General features: G+C 39.7%; 1 protein-coding gene across 5 annotated transcripts in view; it reads right to left on the bottom strand.

Annotated features, from left to right (window-relative positions):
- The window catches only part of PHEX (phosphate regulating endopeptidase homolog X-linked), a 138,753-nt gene that overhangs the window by 22,208 nt on the left and 95,052 nt on the right, over positions 1–21,493 (bottom strand). For all 5 annotated transcript variants that reach the window (XM_007070474.4, XM_043537972.1, XM_043537974.1 and 2 more), the window contains 2 exons: positions 19,741–19,844; positions 9,187–9,245 (listed from right to left, as the gene is read on the bottom strand). In XM_007070474.4, the coding sequence (XP_007070536.1) occupies positions 9,187–9,245; positions 19,741–19,844 (163 nt within the window). The remainder of the gene's footprint in view (positions 1–9,186; positions 9,246–19,740; positions 19,845–21,493) is intronic.

The raw sequence follows: 21,493 nt of genomic DNA, 5'->3' as shown, positions 1-21,493 counted from the left end.
CTGTAAAAATATAAATTACACTAGTTACCAAGGCTTTCCTGATCTTGCATCACAACTAGAAGAGTAGGCATTCATATTCACCATGTGTATTGTCAAACATCTCATATTAATGGCACTCTCAAGTATCCTGATGAGATCTTTACTCTTAGATCTTTACTCTTAGTGGACAGACCACTGGACTGGGACTCAGGAGATGTGGGCTGTATTCCTGGTTCTGCCACTAGCCTACTGGGTGGACTTCAGCAAGACCCTTCACTTCCTGTGCCTCACTTTTCCCATCTGTAAAATGATACTGAAATCCTTTGTAGGTCATTTTGAGATCTAAAGATGAAAAACCCTATGTAAGTGTTAAAAGAACAGGAGTACTTGTGGCACCTTAGAGACTAACAAATTTTGGTATCATCATTAGAATAGGTCCCACTGACAAAGCTTCTTCATAAATGAGTTTAGGCAGTGACAAATCACACATTCTGTTAGGATCTGATCCAAACCTTTTGAAGTCAATAGAAAACTCTCCAGACTGGACTGTGGAATATTGCAATCTGGTCCCCTCCATGTTGTGACATGCAGGTAGCCCACGCAGGGCTCCAAATCGTCCCTTTACTGTCTTGTATAGGTGCATTCATTGGCACATGAGCCCTCAGTGTCCAAGGGCCAAATTCTATAAATATTAATGTGGTGTGAGTAATGTTGCTCATATGAGTAGTTCCATTGATTTAATAAGTCTATTTGTGTGAGTAAAGTAACTCACCGTGACCAAGTAAGATATGCATGTATCAAACTGTGAACTTGATTTTGTTTGTGACTTCCATTTTTATATTCTGTGATCCATTTTAATGTGCTAACTGCCATTTTGTGTTGGAAAGCCAGCCTGACCCTGTCACGGCCAGTCCAGACACTACCCCTCCAGGATAGGGTGTGGCACATCTCAGAGAGGACTACAGTGGGAGAGCCTTCAAGGGCCACCAACTCAGAATGATTCCCTATGACAATACAGGGGACAATGCTTTTCTTCATGGGGACTTGCATGACTTTGGGTTAGAATTTCCCCGTCTGGTCACAAGGCAAAACAGAATCAGAGACTATATGTAAGGGGTGGGCTGCTTTCAGAAGAAGAGAGCTGTCCACCATCACATGCCAGAAAACCAGGCTGGAGAGAGAGTGGAAGAGGGTAGGAGAGATACTGCCTCATGTGAAATGCTGACCAGCCCTCAGACTCACAGGAAGGATGAGATCAGTCATGGAGAGGGTGTGTCTCAGGACTGTTAGTTCTTCTGTGAAGAACTGTAAATCTCTAGTACTTACTTAATTGTAAAAGTGGCTGTGGTTAATTCCTTTGATAAGCCTGTGTTCCTTGCTTGCCTGCTACATTGTCCTTGAAAAGGTTAAGTGAGTTCAGAGCACCTACACAGTGAGGTGGAATTCTGAAGGAACACGTTGTGACAGGGTCACGCCAGATGGCTACAGGAAAGTGACCCTATAGAGATCCGCCCACTGCTAAAGGATCCCCCGCAGCCTAAGGGGGATCCACAGGACCTGGAAGGTAGATATATTAGCCCCAGATTAAGGAGGTCCCTTTTCCCTGAGTAAGATAATGGGCTGTTCCAGAACAATCAGGAAGTTGCTGGAACCAATTAAGGCAGGCTAATTAGGACACCTGGAGCCAATTAAGAAGCTACCAGAATCAATGAGGACAGGCAGGCTAATCAGGGCACCTGGTTTTTAAAAGGACCTCACTTCAGTTAGTGAGGTACGTGCGAGGAGCTGGGAGTGAGAATGCGTACTACTGGAAGACTGAGAAGTACAAGCATTATCAGCCATCAGGAGGAAAGTCCTGTGGTGAGAATAAAGAAGGTGTTGGGAAGAGGCCATGGGGAAGTAGCCCAGGGAGTTGTAGCTGTCACACAGCTGTTACAGGAGCCACTGGAGACAGCTGCAATCCACAGGGCCCTGGGCTGGAACCTCATCCCATTCCCCGCAACTCCCTACTTGTTACAAGAGGTGGTGACTTGGACAGTGGGTCCCACCAGACAGGAAAGTCCCTGGCCTATCCCCCGACCCACTAGGTTGGTCAGCAGAGACTGCAGGGATTGTTCTCCTCCCTTTCCCCATGCTGGCCAGTGATGAGGTTAGCTGAGTGAACGGCAGGTTTGAGCCACTAGCAAAAGTGGCCAAACTGAAGGCTGCTGTGAATCTCTGAGCAAATCCGAGCAAATCCGCCAATAAACGCAGGACCCACCAAGGCAGAGGAGGAACTTTGTCACAACGTATAAGCAACAGGAGGGCTCGGGAGAGCTGAGGCACTGATTAGGTCTAAGGCAGCTTAGCTGCGAAGCCCCACATCTCAAAGATGGTGCGCAGAGACTGGGGCCTGCACCTGGGAATGTGCTTAGAGTCCCAGATCTACAAAACAATGCAGCTCTGCCTGACCTATTTGGCTTAGGAGCACATGGCATCCAGAGGTTGGGTCCATTCACAACAGATGGATGTCTGTCCAGACAGGGAGACTGGGCCAGGCTTTGACACTCATATGCGTAAATGTTTACAGGATTGAGCCTGAATTTTGCAGTTTTTCCTCTTGTGTCATTGTCTTAATTTAGAAATAAAAATACCACTTATTTGGACAAGACATTTTCCTTTTCCTGATTGTGGAAAATGTGGTGGTGGTGGTTGGGGGGAGAGGAGTGTTTCTTTCAAAATGTTTGTGAGTGAAGGTGCCCTACAACTCCACCTTTAAAAATATTTGCTATTGCTGCTGCTACTGCCGTTCCATTATTTATCTGCTGAACCCTCCACTTGTTTAGAATATACTCCCAAAATGCAACATCTTTTTTTACAGTTTTGCAGGCAATTGATTGTACCTATCCTGCTTTTTAAATGTTTAGCTTTGAATTTATTCTGAGTTTAAAACTCTAATTGACATCCTTGACCTGCACAGGACTACTTTTAACTTCACTGAAGGAAACTTGACTCTCATATCAACATATCAACTCTCAATCTGCATCCCTAACAAGGGGATGTGTAGTTTGTTGGTGTATATTTCAAGTTTTAAAATACAGCATTTTCCACCTTTACAGTGGAACTTCTCTCTCGGAGTGCTTTACATGTTTGTATAAACTAAGTTATCAGCATTAATTAACATATTTGTAAGATTGGTAAGTATTATTCACATTTCACAGATAGACAAACTGAGGCACAGGGAGACAAAGTTATTTGCCCAAATAAGTACAAGTAATTAGATTTGCTCATTTTACACTAGAGGGCTGTGACAGGAAATAGCTTGACACCACCTGGCTTCATGCAAACATTTTCTTCCAATTCTACCATGTTGGTTTACTCCATTGAATTTTGATTTGAACAAAGTCAAAATCCCAGTCACATACTTAAGAGGAAACACAAGGAAACAGAGTTTACCCACTTCCCATTTGGGGAATGTGGAATTTAGTTTAGATTAGTTTACCCACTTTTTTTTTTTTTAATCACTAAACCACTGCAAAATCCCCACAATTAAAGCAACACTTCAACTTCCAGGTTTCCCCTGCTAGTGCACTGAAACTGTGCAATAAACAACACATTTTACATTATTCTAACCGGTGATGAATCTGAACCATAACACCAAATAAGACCCACAGAAGCGAATTTTAGATTCAGCTCCAACTCTGGTTTCAAATGCCCTAAGATTTATCTTGTAAAACATTTGATTGGGTAGCACTGGGTCTTCTAAACTGTGTTAGCAAAACCACTTTCCAAATCACATCCGTGTATCCACACTTACCACTAACTGCACTGGCATGTTTAAAACAGATTCTGACTCAATAGTGATCCTAGCACACAGATACTAGTGATAGGTGATAAATAGCAAGATGATCCCTAAGATGTATACTTTGTTCAGAATTGTGTTCAGCAGGTCCCAGACATGTGTTTAGTTTATGTGTGTAAAGTCTGTAACATGGTTTTCAAATTTTCATAGGGTGGATCCAAATTATGAGGTTTAGAATTGGTAATAGATGAACAGAAGATTGAGTGATGGCCAAAAGTCAAAGGGATTCAAACTAACACAAGGAGTTGAACAAGAAGAGTGGTCATTTCACCCCATACATCCTGTGAATTCGCAGAACAAACAGAATCAGCTCTGGAAGGCAGACTAACTGGGCCATACTGTGCATAAGTGCAAACCTTAATTTAAAAAGTAGGTGCATTGGATCAAATTCAGCTCACAGGTAAAGAGGAAAAAGGATATTATGGCAAAGGCATCGGACTCAATAGAATTTCAGTTCCCAGCTCTGACAAAGATTTACCATTTGATTTTGAGAAAGAAGTTTAATCTCTCTCCCCACCTATAAAACAGGAATACTGTTACTTCCCTCTCTCATAGAGGTGTTGTGAAAATGGGAATAATACTACTTTCCTCTCTCATGGGGGTTTTGTGAGGGTAAGTGCATTAATGTTTATGAGGGCTCAGAGAGCACGGTGAGGTGGGCCACTTAAGGACCTAGAAAAAAAGAAAAGAATATTTTTACAAAAAACATTTACATATTTTTCTTAAGGAAAGGGAATATCTAGGATTCCCCAGAAACAAAAACTGTATGAGGAAAAATTTCTTCTATTTTGGGCATTTGTAGATAAGAACATCAGGAAAGGCGGGGGGGGGGGGGCGGGGGAAGAGACTTGCTCATTGTCTTGCCTGTGAATGTAGTTTAAAATGAAAGTGACCGCTGGGTCATTAGGAAGATGGGAACAACTTGAATCTCTTCATTAAGAACACTGCTCAGAAATGCTGATTCCAAAACTGCTCTGCCCATTAGCCTTCAGGAAGCCAATGGACTATTTTGAAACTGCTCCTTCGTCAGTAAACTTCTGATTAACCCAGACCTTCAGGAAAAGAAAAGAGCTCCTGAGGAAACTGCAGTTGCTTCTCTGAGACTGTGAATACTGGAGACTGTATTTGTTGCATTTCCTTAGCCACCAGATACCAGAGAGCTTTCCTCAGCTGCACACCATCAAGCACGTACATCTTGCAAGATGCTTAGCAGGAGATATAAGGTCTCATCTGGCATTTTCTGTAATTTTTGAAAGGGTACTTTCTCTAAAATGTAATGAGGCAGCTCTCTGTAGACTAGAGGCATCTTGACTGACACCATACATCAGGGGAACTGACATATCACAATAAGTGAATAAAAAAGACACTTGTATCTCTCGATGTTCATACCTATCCAGTGGGGCTCAATATCTGATACATCAATATATGTTCCTATCTAATGAGCAAATGATTCAGTTTATGCCTAAATTTAGCTCCATTCCATGCAAATCTACTGTCTATAATCATAATTAGCTGATCAAAAGTGCTAAAGTTTTCACACATAATAGAAAATGTTATATATTTATACATGTTAAGGAAATTAAGCCTGCCAAATTTCAAGCTTCCTGTTCTCTTCTTTGTTGTAGCATTCCATTTTTTGTCTTTTAAAGGCCAGAGAGTTATACTGCATTTTGAGTGCTATAATGATGCTAAACTCTTTCCTCAATAGAAATCCAGTAGTAGACGCTTGCCATAAGTCTTTCAGTTATGACTTTTTTTTTTTTTTTTTTTTTTTTTTTTTAAAATTTATTGATTTACTTAGGTACCTACTTCAGTAAGAACCTGATTTAAAGCCTATTGAAGTCAATAGAGGTCTTTCCAGTAACTTCAATAGATTTTGGATCAGGCCCTAAAAGCCCATTATGGAAAAAGATAAGCCAGTCAATGCACTGTACCAAAGGTTGCAATTAAAACCATGGCATTTGCAGTATTCTACATACAGAGAGTACTCAGATACCATGATACATGGATCTGTTTATAAAGGCAATGGCTTACAACTGCTTCCTTGAGTAAAAACTACCCAAAATCGGTGGGTTACATTGCTCAGTAAATACTCAAAAATATGAGGTGAAATGTTAAGAAATTAATGGGCTGCATTGGTTAATCTAATACACCTCAATTAAATTAACAAGTGAATTATTTAAGGAAAGAGGAACCAAGCAGAATGAACAGATACAAAAATTCTTTGATGTAACTGTAATAACAGTATGTATACTGCCTATAACGGACAACCGGTATAGCCCTAACACTGTTGCATTCCTTTACCTGGTATATCTGATTACCTCTCTTTTGAGAAAACAACTTGCACTGTCAACAGGTCTGCTTTATCTAAAAGAAAGAATTAGAAACTAATAAAATGGGTTCTGGATTCTATATACTGTATAGTAGTGAAATATAGACAATGAGCAGGGCAATAGGAATCTGCTTTACATGAGCTCAACCAAGCCGATAGCATTTTCATCTTCATGCAAATTTTGCTGTATTCTCCCCAATCTATTCATTAATTTTTTTAATCTTCATGTTTCTGCTTTCTACTAAGAAAGATCTCGTGAGTCAGTACGTGGCATTCTTCCTTATGAGTCAGTATTCAATACAGCAGGCATAATAGTCAAGATGAAATTAAAAACACTCAATTTGCCTTTTTGGAGCTTGCAGTGCTTCCTTGAACATACAGTGGTAGTTAATGAAAAAATGTTTATATCAGTGAAATATATTGCAGCCACAGAAGCCATGCAGGCACATGGGGCTGTAAGGGATAGGCAATATGAGAAACGGACTTGCCAAAGGCCCTGGATGGGATAGCCGGCCACCAGTATTCCACTCACTAATGCAGAGCTGGGCATGAAGGATTGCTAGAGTGAGATGGGCATAAGAAAGGGGACATATTGCAGTCGTTGTCAGTAGTCACCAAAAGACTACGCTCACTTCTTTCTAGGAATTTATGAATTGTCCATAAAACATTTAGGCTTATTTAGAATGCATTCACTATTCAAAATTCATTGTTCAAAACAAAACAGTCCTTTGTCTATATATTGTTTGCAAGCAGCTTGCTGTGAGTATTTGAAATTCCAGTTTTACTGGTTATTTTGATTAGTTCCCATTAGCTTTCAGAATTAGGTTTCTGCTGTAAATCCTATCACTTACTAATATAAAACTTGCTTTTCATAAACAATCCCCCTCATTCACTTAAAATTCACCATTTCTACAAATATTCCTGTCACACACTAAAAGCAAACACTAAACCTAGTAGAATCTTGTTTGCTTAAAGAGGTGACTCCATATCCACAGTCTGTGTAGTATTTTCCCCAACTCTTAGGATATTCAGCATGAATGGTTACTAAAAACGTGAGATGTAGCTCTCATGAGTGAAGTTTTCTGAGAGAGTGAGTACAGCCCTCTTGAATGAATTTATTTTCTATACTTCCAGGAATTCCATCCCAGATAATGGTGGAGCTCTTTCCTGGAATTATCAGCTTTTAAAGGAGGTTTGATAGTGAGTGGCATTGAGGGCCAGCCTCCAGAGTTCAGCAAATCCCTCTGACTTTCAACAACAGCTAGTTCATTTTAAATTTCCTATCTTAAAAAATGGTGAGCCACCAGTTATACTGTACCTCTTTGTATCCCTCTCCCTAGCTCACATAGTTTATAATGAAAGGTTCCACTTATGACCCTTCCCATGCAGAGGTAAATACCATACCGGGCTCTCTCTGAACCAGATCAGCTCAGACCATGTACATTCTTTTGCACCTGAGAACAGCCTTAAAGACAGTGAGCAGCACTATCTAAAACCCAAGGTCAAATGCAAGTAGTGCAAGGTCAGCAGTCATGATATAAAATACAATTGCTTCTACACCCGTGACTGACTGGTTACATTTGACAGCTCTCTGCTTCGTGATACCATTAGACACAGGGAGTGTGAAATTCAGCATCAGTAACTCCAGCCGCTCATTATAGCTTTCTTTAATGTGCTATGTCAGAGCAGCTGTGAGAGCTGAATGATGTGGTAAGTTTGAAAGGATTCAATAAAAAAGTATATGTAACAGTAACAGATTTTATTCTGTGCTTGCTAAACTTCAACCTTAGCTATACTCTAAATCTGAAAACCTGGGAAGTTTGTTCTTAATTTAACAGGAAAAGGCAGTTACTTTTCATATGTACTTTAGATAACTATCTTAAATGATCACTCAAAAATCAGTTGCTTAATAGAGGTGACCTTTCAGTAAAAGTGGAGCAGAATATACCTAGGGCTATTTTTAGGATAAGTGCCTAATTATTGCACCCATTTTACAAATGAGTACACTAAGCCACAGAGAACTTAAGTGACTTGTGCAGGGGCACAAGTTAGTTACAGGAATAGCTGAGCATACAATCCAGGAGACATAAGTGCCAATTCCCTACTTTAACCACTAGACAGGACTTCCTGTCTACCTTCAGTCTGGCATATTCATTCCATTAGTTTCAGGAATTACTTCATAGTGTGATGAAAAGAGATTTAAGAAAATGGTGGGGGAGCCGACCAAAGAACTATGACAAGCCTGTGGTAAGGGACCCCCAAGCACAGAGGTTATGCCAGAGAGCTATGCAGAGCCTGAAACCACAGCAAAAGAAAGGATACTGCTGCCAGTAACTCTCTCAGCTGGGAGGTGGAAGAGAAGTATCAAGGTAAAGATAACACTACCATCCCTCCAGCCTTAGAAATATAGTCTGAGATTTTCAAACATCACTTAAGAAATTTGGATGCAAAATTCCCATTAAAACAAATTGGAATTCGGCATCTAGATCCTCTAAACAGCTTTGAAAATCTCAGCCGTATTATTTCAGGAACCCTGGAACCAAAGTGTGATGAAGGTAAACTAGCTGGCCAGAATATTTTTTAAAAAAGGGAACCAGTAATCCAAGATTAGGTTAAAAGGTGTTGTACTGTAATTACAAGATAAATTCAGACAAACCAGACAAGAATTTAAGGCCAAATGCAGCATTCTATAATACCCATTCATGCCCATAGACTTCAATGGACTTGCACAAATATGACAGAGATCAGGATTGAGCCCTTACTATCTGGACCACTTACCTCTGTACACATTCACTGGTAAACAAATGCTGTATTATTGCATGATTGTGGAAGGAATTTAGGTTTGCATTTTCAGTGGTGTACACTAACTTAAAATGTTTAAATTTTGGGGTGGCTGATGTGACTCACCTCTGGGCCTGATTTTCAGGTCCCAAACACCTGTAGCTCCTCCTGGTATCAGCTGAAAAGGTATGCCTTCATACATATCCTTTTCCAAACAAATAATTAAAGAAGAAAAAAAAAGTCGGGTACTCACTGATCTGGTTGGTCGATGCACTATAGAAAGCGTTGACAGTGGTTGGACTAGTAAACCACCTGTAAAAATAGCAATAAACAGCAACAAAATATTGGTTGTCAGTGTGTTGGGCTTGTGAATGGAATAATCAAAGATAAAAGGCTAATTCAGTTAAATTAAACCAAGAAATTAAAGGCCATTAGATACATTGCAAATGTAATTATTTCTGCAATTTTGTCAATTGCGATCTGTGATTTTTGGATCATTTAAATCTATCTACTGACATTATTTTAAATGACTATAATCAAATAGTGCTTAACAGAGCAGTGACTGGAGGGTACAACTTGCTAACACTTATTCTATTTTTGTGTTCCTTTTAACATGCTTTTAGTGCTTATGAAAGATGCCAAATGGACAGCCTTGGACAATGAAGTCCTCTATTTAAAATGAACAGCTGCCACATAGGCAGCAGCAATGCAAAGTCCTTTGCACTGTCTCAGCAATGTACTTCAACCCACTCAATGGAGAAACTACCTATAGAAATTAGAGGACTGAATTTAGAAATGAGTAGTCAAGGCTTTTCAGTCAGTGGCCTCTTTCCTGCAACCCCTGACAAAGTGATTACCCATGCCTATTAGGATGATTTCAATTATATGGAGGTATCTCTAATAAGAACAAAGGAAAGAAAAATGATTTCCATAGGCCACTCAGCAACTACTGCTAATTATTTTATCATTAGTAAAGATTGCAATAGCTTTCAGCAACTATTAACCAATGGCCTAGAAGTGAAATATTCTGTACTGTAGGCTATGGGACAATGCAAAGGACGAGGTTACAGGAACTTCTGGAATTCAAATCCAGCTTTTCCACTGATTCATTGAATAGTCTGGACTAGCAATTTAATCTTCTGGTTTCCCCACCTGTAAAATGAGTAATATATTTATTTACCTACTGTAGAATCTGATCCAACCAACATGCACATGAGTAACATTACTCAAATAGTTAGTCCTATTGCTTCCAATGGGAATATTCACTTGAGTAAAGTTACTTGTGTGTCAGTGTGAGCAGGATTGGGCCTTTAAACAGGTAGGTTAGTTAATGCTGGAAGATGTAATATGCTAAGCATTATCTCCTACTGCCCCACAACTCAGTGATCTTCTCACCCTCTAATGTCATTTATTAACAAAAGAGTTAGTTATTAACAAAAGTGAGGTTCATTGTGGTTATAAATATTGCACTGGTCTGCAAACAAGGCATAAAAGAATTATCTTCAATTGGTCATGTGTTTTCCTTGCTGCTCTTTGTGTTCCAAGCCATAAATGCATAGCTTGCAATGGAGAAACCAGAATATTGGAGCTTTTCCACTAATATTGTAACAGAACCTGTGCCGGCAAGATTTGAAGGATTTAATATTAACCCTGGCTGAACTTGTACTGCAATAAGATATGGATTAACACTTCACCTATTGAACTTAATAGCAAAAGTCACATAGACTTTACTGGGACTAGAGTCAGACCCTCCCTGCAGGTGAAATTCTGCTTCTACTGAGGCCAATGAGAATTTTGCCATTGACTTCAATGGGGCCAGGATTTCACCTTAGGTTTTTATAATGAAAAAATTAAAATAAAATTAAGCATAAAAATAATGAGAATTAATGGGTAATTTGTGATAAATTAGGCTCAGGTGTAATAAATGTCTGTATGGAAAAATTCTTGAGTTATCACATGAGATGCTAGAATTTTTTCAGAATGTAAGATCAAAACTTTAGAAAGTTAAAGCAACAACTTCAGAAAGTCTCACTGAAAGTCAATAGGACTCAGGCTTCTTAAGTGCCTAATTCACTTTTGAAAATGAGGCTTTTCCATCTACGTTACTTAAGCCTTGCAATTCTGAACAGAGTGATGCCTAAATACCTTTTAAAAATCTAGGCCTTACCATCTCTGTGCCTCACTGCCCTAGCTGTACAATGGCAAAAATAGCACTTTCCAACTTCATGAGGATGTATGAGGGTAACACAATCTTTAATGGGGAGGTGCTTATATGGTAATGGCAGGCCACATAAAATGATGGAGAGATTAAAATCCCAGGTAACAGGATACATGCACAATAGAGATTAAAATAGTAAAATGATTTTAAATGGGGGGACAAACTGGTATAGAAAACCAGTTAGTTCTGATTTTACTTACCTGCAAAAAGCAGAGTTCAGGGTTTCTCTTACTACAATTAATGACTTCACTATTATAGAAAACAGTATAAGGAATGTTATTTTCAAAGCATTAGTGATGCCATTCAAAGCAGCTATAAAAACGTTCAACTCTGAATTTAGGTCTTAGTAGGCAAAAATCCTCTCAAGTTAAAAACAACAAATATTGAAAAATAAATGTTGAGGAATCCCTTCTGAATTACTCTGCTTTAAAATATTTTCATTCCCCTTTAGAAAGGTGAAATCTGAAAGTGAAATTTAGAAAGATTTATCAGGGTGCAGCATGTACACCTGACCCTGAAGTCCTTACTTGGGTAAAACTCTCACTGAAGTTAGGATTTGCACCAATGTGACTACTGATGGAGGGTACCCTGACAAAAAGTTCAGAGGTTCCCTTTTGCTTGAATGCTCTTCCACGCCTTAACCATACAGTAAGTTCCTCGGTGCTTTTAAAACCAAGCTACACAGTCTCAGAGACCACCTCCTTAATTTCCAACAGTCTGGTCCCTTCCCTGAGACCACCAGACACAACCCTTTCCCAGCACCCCACAGCCTTCCTAACCTATGTTTCATCACGAGCAAGTGAGACACTTGTGAGCTCACAAATACAATACACTCCAAGAACCAGCTAAAAGAGATGATCTAAAGCCGTGGTTTTCAACCTTTTCAGACTCAGGACCTATTTGTAAATGTTGATGGCCTGGTGTGATCCAGTATATAGGCTGGGGGAAGGGCGCTGGGGCCTGTCCCTGAGTGGGTTATGGCCTGTCACAACCCAGTAAATAGATGGGGTGGGGGAGGGGATCAGGTCCTGCCCCAAGGGTGAGTAGGAGGTCATGGGAGAGGGGTTCGGGTTCTGCCACCAAAGAGGAGTGGGACGGGCAGGCCTGTGGCAGAGCCCACCCCCCACTCACCACACAGCGGTTACTCCTGTGGCTCCTGAGCGCTGGCTGGGCTTGGCTCCTCACTCCAGGCATTGCAAGCTCATAGCACTACTCAGGTGTGGCCCTGCTGCCCTCACAGGGTCCAGCTGGGCCAAATTTTTGCAAGTGGCATTGCCACCTGCTGCTAAGGTTACCACCGTTGAAATGCAAAATAAAAAAGCACCCACCGCCAAAGAAGGCAAGCCACACCCTCAACCCCAAGCCAATTCTGCAACTCCCCCTCCTTCAACAGCCACTTATAGCATGTAGAGAGAGAACACATATAGGTAAGATTAATAACTTTTTCTTACTTCTACTACAGAAGTGGGACCACTGCAACATCTTTAGCTGGACACAGAAACTTTTAACATTAGATATCAAAGTGTATTGTGATAATAATGCATATCTTTAGACCCATGTAAAAAAAACCCAGCAGATTAAATTATTTTTTTGCCAACTGGCAAATCCATAAAAAAACCCAGCCAGGCTGGTCAAATACCAGGCAGAATCCCTCGTCTAAAGTACTGAGACACTGGAAGCAAGCAGCCACTTCTGGTCCAGCAGAGACTCTGGCAAAGCTACTAAGCCGCATACATTTTCAAATATAAGTAAGGGGATAGGGCAAGAAGAGGCTGAGGGACTGGGTTGGGATCAAAGAAACATCTGCACTGGAAGTGGAGTCAAGCGACTGGATTGAGTGGGAGCAACAGAACAAAGGCACGTGGGGAGGAAGTAGGATAGAAAGAAGAAGGTAAAAGGCGAGATAATCAGAGCCTGGAAAATGTATGCTTTCAGTGACATTACTGTAAAACAAGCAACGGAATTAGTTATCTGTGGAGTTATAGTCTTAATGTGCTTTTGTTGGCAATTGCAATTCTTAGTTAAATTGTGCAATAAAGAATAGAATCTTAAAATGGCAGTGTACATTCTTTAATCAATACATTAATCAGCCTCCCTCTCTCATTTTATTTTCAGCGTTGTGCTGCCTCTTTTACAATGCAGGAACCAGAGAATTAATCAATTGAAACATCAGAGACTGATGTCATAGGCATGTCTTAAATATCCATCATTTTATGGACTCTGATTACTAAGGGTAATCCTCCCTGCAGAGTTTTATTTAAGAGAAAGGCTTTTTCCAGAAAAAAATCTCGGGAATAAAGTGATGAAATGGTGGAAATATTTCAGTAAAACAGTGAAAGTCAGAAGTCGACAGGTGCTTCGGGGGAGAGGGCGGGGAAGAGTCAAGAAATAAAAACATTTATTTATACTGTATTTGAATTTCACATCCATTCACATCAGCAGTCAGAGCAATGATTTGTGAATGATGCAGACACTTGGAAAGTGGGGCTCACCCACAGGACAAACTGCATGACTTTGCAATGGTCTGCAGGACTAACCACCAATTTAGATTTTGTTGGTCTGAGGAGGGAACCTCAAGGGCCACATCTGAAATACTGAACATTTATTTTTGAATTTCAAAGTATCTTGGAATATAGGCAAGTATCCACCATAATTTCAGCCTCAACCCAGGTGTTTGTCCCCCTTCTCCCACAACTGCCTTTGCACTTCTTTCTGCCCCACCACTTATACATGGAAAGTCCTCCCTGACCTTATCTAAAGGCCATTATGCTCTTCTTCTCCAAATCCCTCCTCAAGATTGACCCAAGGACTAAATTGCCATCTAGTTCTAGGACCTTCTGAGGATAATTGATACTTAATATATATATATATATATATAGTATGTTTTATCCCTCTCCCCACACCCTTTTATTGTTACTTTGCTTCTTATCTTTAGGGCCAAATTGGACTCATCACTATTACAGGACACAAAGATAATATCAATGGCAAGAAATGCCTTTGGCTAGCCTGAGGAGTCTGCACCTATTCTTCTTGGATGAGGACCTAACCATTACAATAAATGTATTTGGCACTTCGAAGTTGGATTACTGTACTTCACTCTGCCTGGGTTGATGGTAAAGGTTGGTGGGAATGTCAGTTTATACAACACTCAGCAGCCCATCATGAAAGGCCAAGAGAGTATATCATATCACTGTTCTACCTGCCTCCATTGGCTGGATCCACTTCACAGTCCTTGAACTTATCTTTAAGACTTGGCACAGGGTCTATCTTGTAGACCACTTCCCTCTCCGTAACCACCAAGACAGTTGTATTCAATGAGGACAAAGCATTCTTGATGCAGGACCCTCGGCTGTGAAACCCCATGACATCAGAATGAGACAAATATGATGCTTACACAGCATGATGCAAAACCCAATTTTTGTAAAAGCTCCCCTTAAATGAGGGCTGAAGAATGTCCCTGCATAATTTCTCAGGGATACATTTTCAAATAGACAGGAACAAAAGATTAAGGAAAACTGGTTGTATTAAGGAGACAGGGAGAATAGAATATTTTACTGACAAAGTGCAATTCTTAATTTGGCACTGAGATACCATGGAGATAGGCACATTATAAACTAATAGACAGATGCAGTGAAATTCAGGAGTCCTGTGGTGCACCTTGGGCCATGCTCAAAATGCATCAGGCAGCATATTTCATGAGAGGCAGTAGAGTGAATCCACTGAAATTGCATCACTTCAGACTAAACACAACTTCATTCAGAATCTGCCATGCCCCTTCAATGAGATAAAGCAAATTAAGATATCAAAATCTGTAAGTTAATGTTAGGTTACATTTGTGTGTTAAATTTAAAAATTAAGTAAATTCATAAATTGCTCTGCCTGTCCATCCTGAACTCAGGCTGTTTTGACTTATACTCTAGGTTCTGCAAAAAATTTAGAACTGTGTTTGATCTTCTATACCAGGGGTTCTCAAACTGTGGGTTGGGACCCCAAAGTGGGTCACGACCCTGTTTTAATGGGGTCACCAGTACTGGCATTAGACTTGCTGGGGCCCAGGGCCAAAGGTGAAGCCCAAGGGCTTTGTCCTGAGTGGTAGGACTCAGGCTTCGGCTTCAGCCCTGGGTGGCAGGGTTCAGTTTACAGTCCCCCTCCCCCTGGGGCTGAAGCCCTTGGACTTCAGCTTTGGCCCCCTTGCCCGGGTCAGAGGCGGGCTCAGGCTTCGGTCCCCCCTTCTGGGGTTGTGTATTAATTTTTTTTGTCAAAAGGGGGTCACGGCACAATGAAGTTTGAGAATCGCTGTTCTATACTACCCATGCCACAAAACCTAGCCATAAGAGTAGATGAAAGAACAGTGTCAAAATATCTAAGAGTTACCAGCTGCTCTGTTACCAGTTAAATTATAAATCTAAGCCTCTTTTCACCTATTATTGGCATGTCTGAGAGAAAAAGAAGACACAGAAGAAAGAGTCTGCCTCTGCTTGGTGTCTGTGCATCCTAATATTCCCTCATCTCACCTGTTATTCTGGTTAAATGCACTTTCTTTTGCAAATAGGTGGCTAGGCACTAAGCACCCACACAACAGGCTGCTTTCTCTCTCCCCAAGGCAGGGGCAGCAGTGATGCAGCAAGGGCATCCTGTGACAGCTGGCCATGCTGAGCCCATCTTTACTGCCATATCATCACTTTAAATGATGCCCAAAGAGTGGGTAAAAGTCACAGGTGGCTCTTCTGCAGAGCAGCCTACCCCCCCTCACAGGTTTACTGATCCAATAGCTGAACGTGTCTCAACCAGCCATCAGCCTCTTCACCGCTTTTTTGTCTCCTGAGGTAGCTGAATTCAGCAGACCTGCTCATCCATATGAAGCATATGCTGGTGTGACCTTCATTAACCACAGCCATCCAAGCAGCACAATTGGAGCCCTTTTTCCCCAGTAACCTCTCTGGGTAAGAGTATGGGGTAAAAGAATGTTCCAGAAACCAAATTAAAATTAGAAGAAATTCAAGGAATTATACCAACCAATTTAAATTTCTGCTTAGTACTTAGTACTTTTTTAGCTTACACAGTGTAGCCCCCACTCTCCCAACAATATTGCCATCAGCTGCTTATGACTCCAGTCTCCACATCCTAGTGAGCCTGATGAAAGATTTTCCCAGACTGTAAAGTCTTAAGGGTAGTGTCTGGACTTTAAAGGAGGAGGATTAGTATTAGAGAAGTACCAAACACAGAGGTATACTCATATTCATCATAGTATCACGCTGCATCCTATGTAATAAAAAACAAAGTTCTCTGGGAGGCAGTGTTTATTCATTTGCTGATAGGGCTATGAAGGCTCTATACAGACACTGAGATTAGCCATTTTATTGTTCTCTGGATATTCAAAACAAGTCTAAAAAAATGTGCACATATATGCCCATGGACAGACAACAAATACTGCTAAAACACTGGTCTCCAAAATCATTATCTTTTACCTGGACTGTCATAACCTTCTCTATACTTGTCTCCTTGCCTTTTGCCGCTCTCTGCTCTAATCCACTCAACATACTCCATTTAGCATCTTCCTTGTTTGTCTGGTGTTCCATTGAACCCCCTGCTTGAGTCTCTCCACTGATACTTGAACTTCACGCAAGGGATAAGTTATCTCTACAGCTCTACTAATTTCTCCAATTAAAAGTAGGAGGGGAGTTAGTGGTTGTCAAAATTTTGATTTAAAATATTGTCAAAATGATAGATTTCCATTTTTCTTCTTATCAGTTCCAATTCCAACCAGCCCCTACCTCCATATACACAAAATCCAGCCATTTCCACTTGCCCTCCAAAATCCTTTGTCTCTTCCTACTTGTGACTCTCATCCATTCTCACAATTCTCCCTCTGGCCCTTTGATAATTAAAAGAACAATCACTGTGATTTTCCTTTTAGCTTGCTATGCTGAGGCAAATTAGCGCAGTTTGTAATATAACTATCTAGAAACCTGTTGTATTTGGTAAATCAATACAGCATTGTTACTTTTCTGGTTATATTACCTATGTTGGTTTAATATCATTATTCTGACAGACCCATTACCATAGCCAGGAAAATCCATACTCAATAGTTATTGATCCTGCTCTGAGCCAGTTCATGATTAGAGCCCTGCACAGATACAATATTTGTAGCCGCATCCAATCCGCAAAAATAGTGCGCAGATATAGAGCGGATACCCTTGGATTTGCAGGGCTCTATTCATGATGTCTGTATAGGTCTGCATATCAAAACATTTTGTAAAAGGTTATTGTACATGGACAGAAGCCAAATAATGAGTGTGTTATAATTATTTTTTATTATACATGCACAGTACCAAACCACAACAGTAACTAATGACCTGCACAATTCCATGAGAAACAGAAAAGCATTTAGTTCTACTGTAAAAACATCAGAGAAGTATAATCATGTCTCTTTGACTCTTTGCTTAAATGTGGCAAAACTGATCTTTTTTAAGACCACATCTCACATGTTAGCCTGGTGTGAATTATTACCGTTGAATTATAACCACCTTAAGATAAAGTAGAAGTTTATAACGGAAGCACTAGTGGTTCTTAATGCTTTAGCTACCTGTGTGCATGGCAAGTATATATAGTTCAAACTGTGCTACCATCCATTATGTATAATTTCAAAGACTTATAGGCAGAATAATAACCAAACATACTGATTACCATGGGCAAATTGTGGGGTTGCTATGAGCTCTGAGGAAGGGGTAGCATGTAGTCCTGCTGCCCAAGGAACAGACTGGTAATTAAAGTGTGACTCTCCGACTCAAAACTTGGTCCCTGGTTCCCCATTTTGCTTCATGGGGGAAGTAATTTGCATCAGCATTTCACCTGGAAGGTTTCACTTCCCACTTTTTTCATCAGTTCAGCTAGGTGGCCTGGAGCAACTGTTGTGGAGGTGAATGAAGTCAAGGCTCTGCACACTCCCCACCACTTTGCACAGGAGGTGGAATAGTGACCCTACAGACACTGCTCTCCCCCACCATTCTGTAATCCACAATATGGGTAGCACACTCAGGAGAGTAAGGGGACACTTTACACCTCCTTCCTCCACTTCACACAGGCACAGGATGACCCACAATCTCACCTTCTGTGGACATTAGGTCTATTAATCTTTTTTTTTAATTAGCTAAAGGTCAAAGAAAGACCAAATCTGATCTACCATGCTACGATGAGAGTAAAAATGCCTTCAAGTTCTCCTTCAAGGAAGAGAAACAGGATAAGAGGGAGAAGTTATATTCTATCTCTCGGTGACCAGGGGAGTAAATCCCTTATTTTTTAAGCATATCAGTGATGTAGAAATTCTCAGAGTACGGCCCTAAAGGTGTATATTTCAGGGATTACCTGCCAAATAATTTTCTGGAAGATGACATTTCCCTTCATACTAAGAACCTATTCAGTGCACGTTAATGTAGCTAAAAAATTCCTTTTGCGAGACTGAAGGATAGACAGTGTTTATCTCCTTTTCTATAAAGGAGAAAATGTTATTGCACTGCTCTCTGGAAACTCATGATGGGCTAAAGAGAATATATTATCATGATCTAACTGTGGCATACAAGACTATAGGAGAGTCTTCAAAATCATGCATTCAGAATTAACCCGTCTGCTTTCAAAGTAATGTGTTCATGAGATGTCAGCAATGACACTCACTGTTGAAGTTAAGCTGCTAAAACCAAGGACTATGTCTCAAAATATAGGGCCAAATTCTGATACCCTTACTAACAGGGAATAGTACAGTACATCACTCTTTGAGTAGTCTCATTGAGTCAAGGGGACCACTCGTGGTGTAAGGTGAAACCCAACATGAGTAAGCATAACATAATCTGATTTATAGGGATTAATAATATACTGGAGACAACTATCATATTTAGTTGTAATGTGGAAAATGACCTTTAAACCTAAAGATGACAACACCTATATGAAATATGACCAGCGTAGTTGTGCATCAGTGCTGACTTTAAAGGTTTTATACAGAAAAGGTCATTTTTAAATAGTGCAATTACACTAACTGACTTCTGTATATGTTTTAATTAGAATTTTAAGGATTTGATTACCCATCAGTAAGAAAAAAGATTTGATTATTCATGTGTGTTAGACTATTGTATACAATACATCTTATTATTGTAATTTTAAAAGTAAATTTAAAATGTTAAAATTAAATTAATTATCTCTTATTCCACATCACTGCTATCAACAGCAGGTAACTAACAATGCTGGCTGCTATTAGTAATAACAATATTATCTCTTAATATTCTATTAATGGAAAATGTATTGAATAAAATCCCTGCTGTGCCATTCTAAATTCTTACTGGGTTCAAGAGAAATAATCCAATTTTAACTGAGATTCAATTACTCTTTCTTTTCATTAAATTAAACATTTAAGCTCCATGAATATGAAGAGTGTGATGCTGGACTGGAACAGGACTGCCCAGAACTTTCAAGAAGTTTGTTAAGATACAAATATTTACAAGCGTTTCTGAGTAACTATAGATTTTTTTCTGTAGTATTATTCCTTCACAATGAGGCACTGTGTGTAATTTTAATCAATGTACATGTTTGCCTACTCACTCTGTTTTTGGAACTTCTTTTCTAAGCCAGTAGAAGTCAGACTGGGCCAGATATTTGCGGGTCTGCAATACGTTGCCAAAATAGTCATTTTCTGAAAACTTCATCTGTGTAAATAAATCATACCCATTAAACATGACCAACAGATACAAAGATGACATGAAAAGAATCAGAACTTCGACAATAACGAGATAATAATAATAATGACTAAAAATGATTTGGTTAAGGTAATGACATTATTCACATTACAACAGTTAGGATAAAATCCACCGCATTGCAGAAGGCTTCCCCAGGACCTCCACCCTGTGGAATCTCTAGGGTCGCCCTACATAAGGGAAGGGTCATGAGCAGAGTACGTATACAGGAGGATCTCAACACTTTGTCCATCACCTTGGGTGGCGGGATGGTCATATGGTAAAGACAATGAAGTAGGACTCACGATGTCTGGGTTCAAGTCCCTGTTCTAACACCAAACATTCTGGGTAACATTATTTCATTAATAGTTTTGGTTCAAAATATTTTCTGTGCCATCAGCTAACTGGTTTTGGATCCCTTATTTATATAGGTGTCAGTAAGAAATCTTTTTCTAAATAAACCCAATACTCATACCATTTTTAAAACGAGGGGGTTTTAAATATTTTTATTATTTTCTTCTATCAGTTATTGCCATAATCAAATGTTATACCCAGCTATCTACTATACCATGAGAGGCTTAAGTGTTTTTCAGTATCTCACCATACAAATTTGGGTATAAGATAATATTAAAAATTACAGGGACAAAGGAGAATTACATTTAATCCAGGTCTAGGGCACACACAAAGAGTTAATGAGCCTGACAACTGATGAGTACAAGCTAAGCCTGAGCATGCATTTAAACATGAGAAGTTTATGAGCAAAAATTGATCTTCCCTGGGAGTTTTAATAATTGACATCAGCTATTTATTTTTTTCAAATGAAACCCTAAGGACTAATAAATGTTTTATCACAACAGTGGAGACAGGTACATTCATGATTGTTTACACTGGACAGCTCAGAAGACTGATAATTGGATACAACCACCTGTGGGTCGCTAGTTCAAATCCAGGCTGTGCTGTCAGTGACTGTAGGTCATTATGATCTGATTGCTATTTAGTATCTTATGTGAAATCAATCAGTTGCTCAGCACACTTTCTAGAGCACAAATATCTACTTCCTATAAATCACCATAATAGGTCAATCAGTAAGGGGTCCTCTATATTAGTGCTTAAAATGAAAAACACCCATATTTTCTGTTTTAGGTGTGTCATTTAATTCTGAATTAGACAGGTGATAAGTCAGCACTAGAATCAAACTAGAGCTGTGTGAAATTAAATGTGTCAGAAGATTTCTAGGGAAATATTTGCCATATTGGTTAGTGAAATTTGCACTCCCTAAAATTTCACTTTGAGAAAAAATGTTGATGATATGCTATGTACATGTTGAAAACATGTATTTCTACAGGTGGTATTATGTAAAGCCATTTTCACATGAAAACAGGCCCATTTTGTTTTAAAAAGTATGCAACAAAATGTTCAAAGAGAAGTGCTGTTTGTGTAATTTTGCATTTCATTGCAAATATTTTGCACAACTCCCCCTCAAAGGAATCTAGCAGTGCTGCTCTACCGTCACTCATGTTAGCAGCATTTACAAATATGAGGGTTCACATTGCCAGAATCTATTACCAAATTTCTCAAATATGATTAGCGATGCAAGAAAAAAGGCTGTTAATATTACATAA

This window comes from Chelonia mydas, chromosome 1, assembly GCF_015237465.2.
Source record: "Chelonia mydas isolate rCheMyd1 chromosome 1, rCheMyd1.pri.v2, whole genome shotgun sequence".
Lineage (NCBI taxonomy): Eukaryota > Metazoa > Chordata > Testudines > Cheloniidae > Chelonia > Chelonia mydas.
Note: the sequence above shows the minus strand (reverse complement) of the source record. Positions and strands in the feature narration are given on the sequence as shown.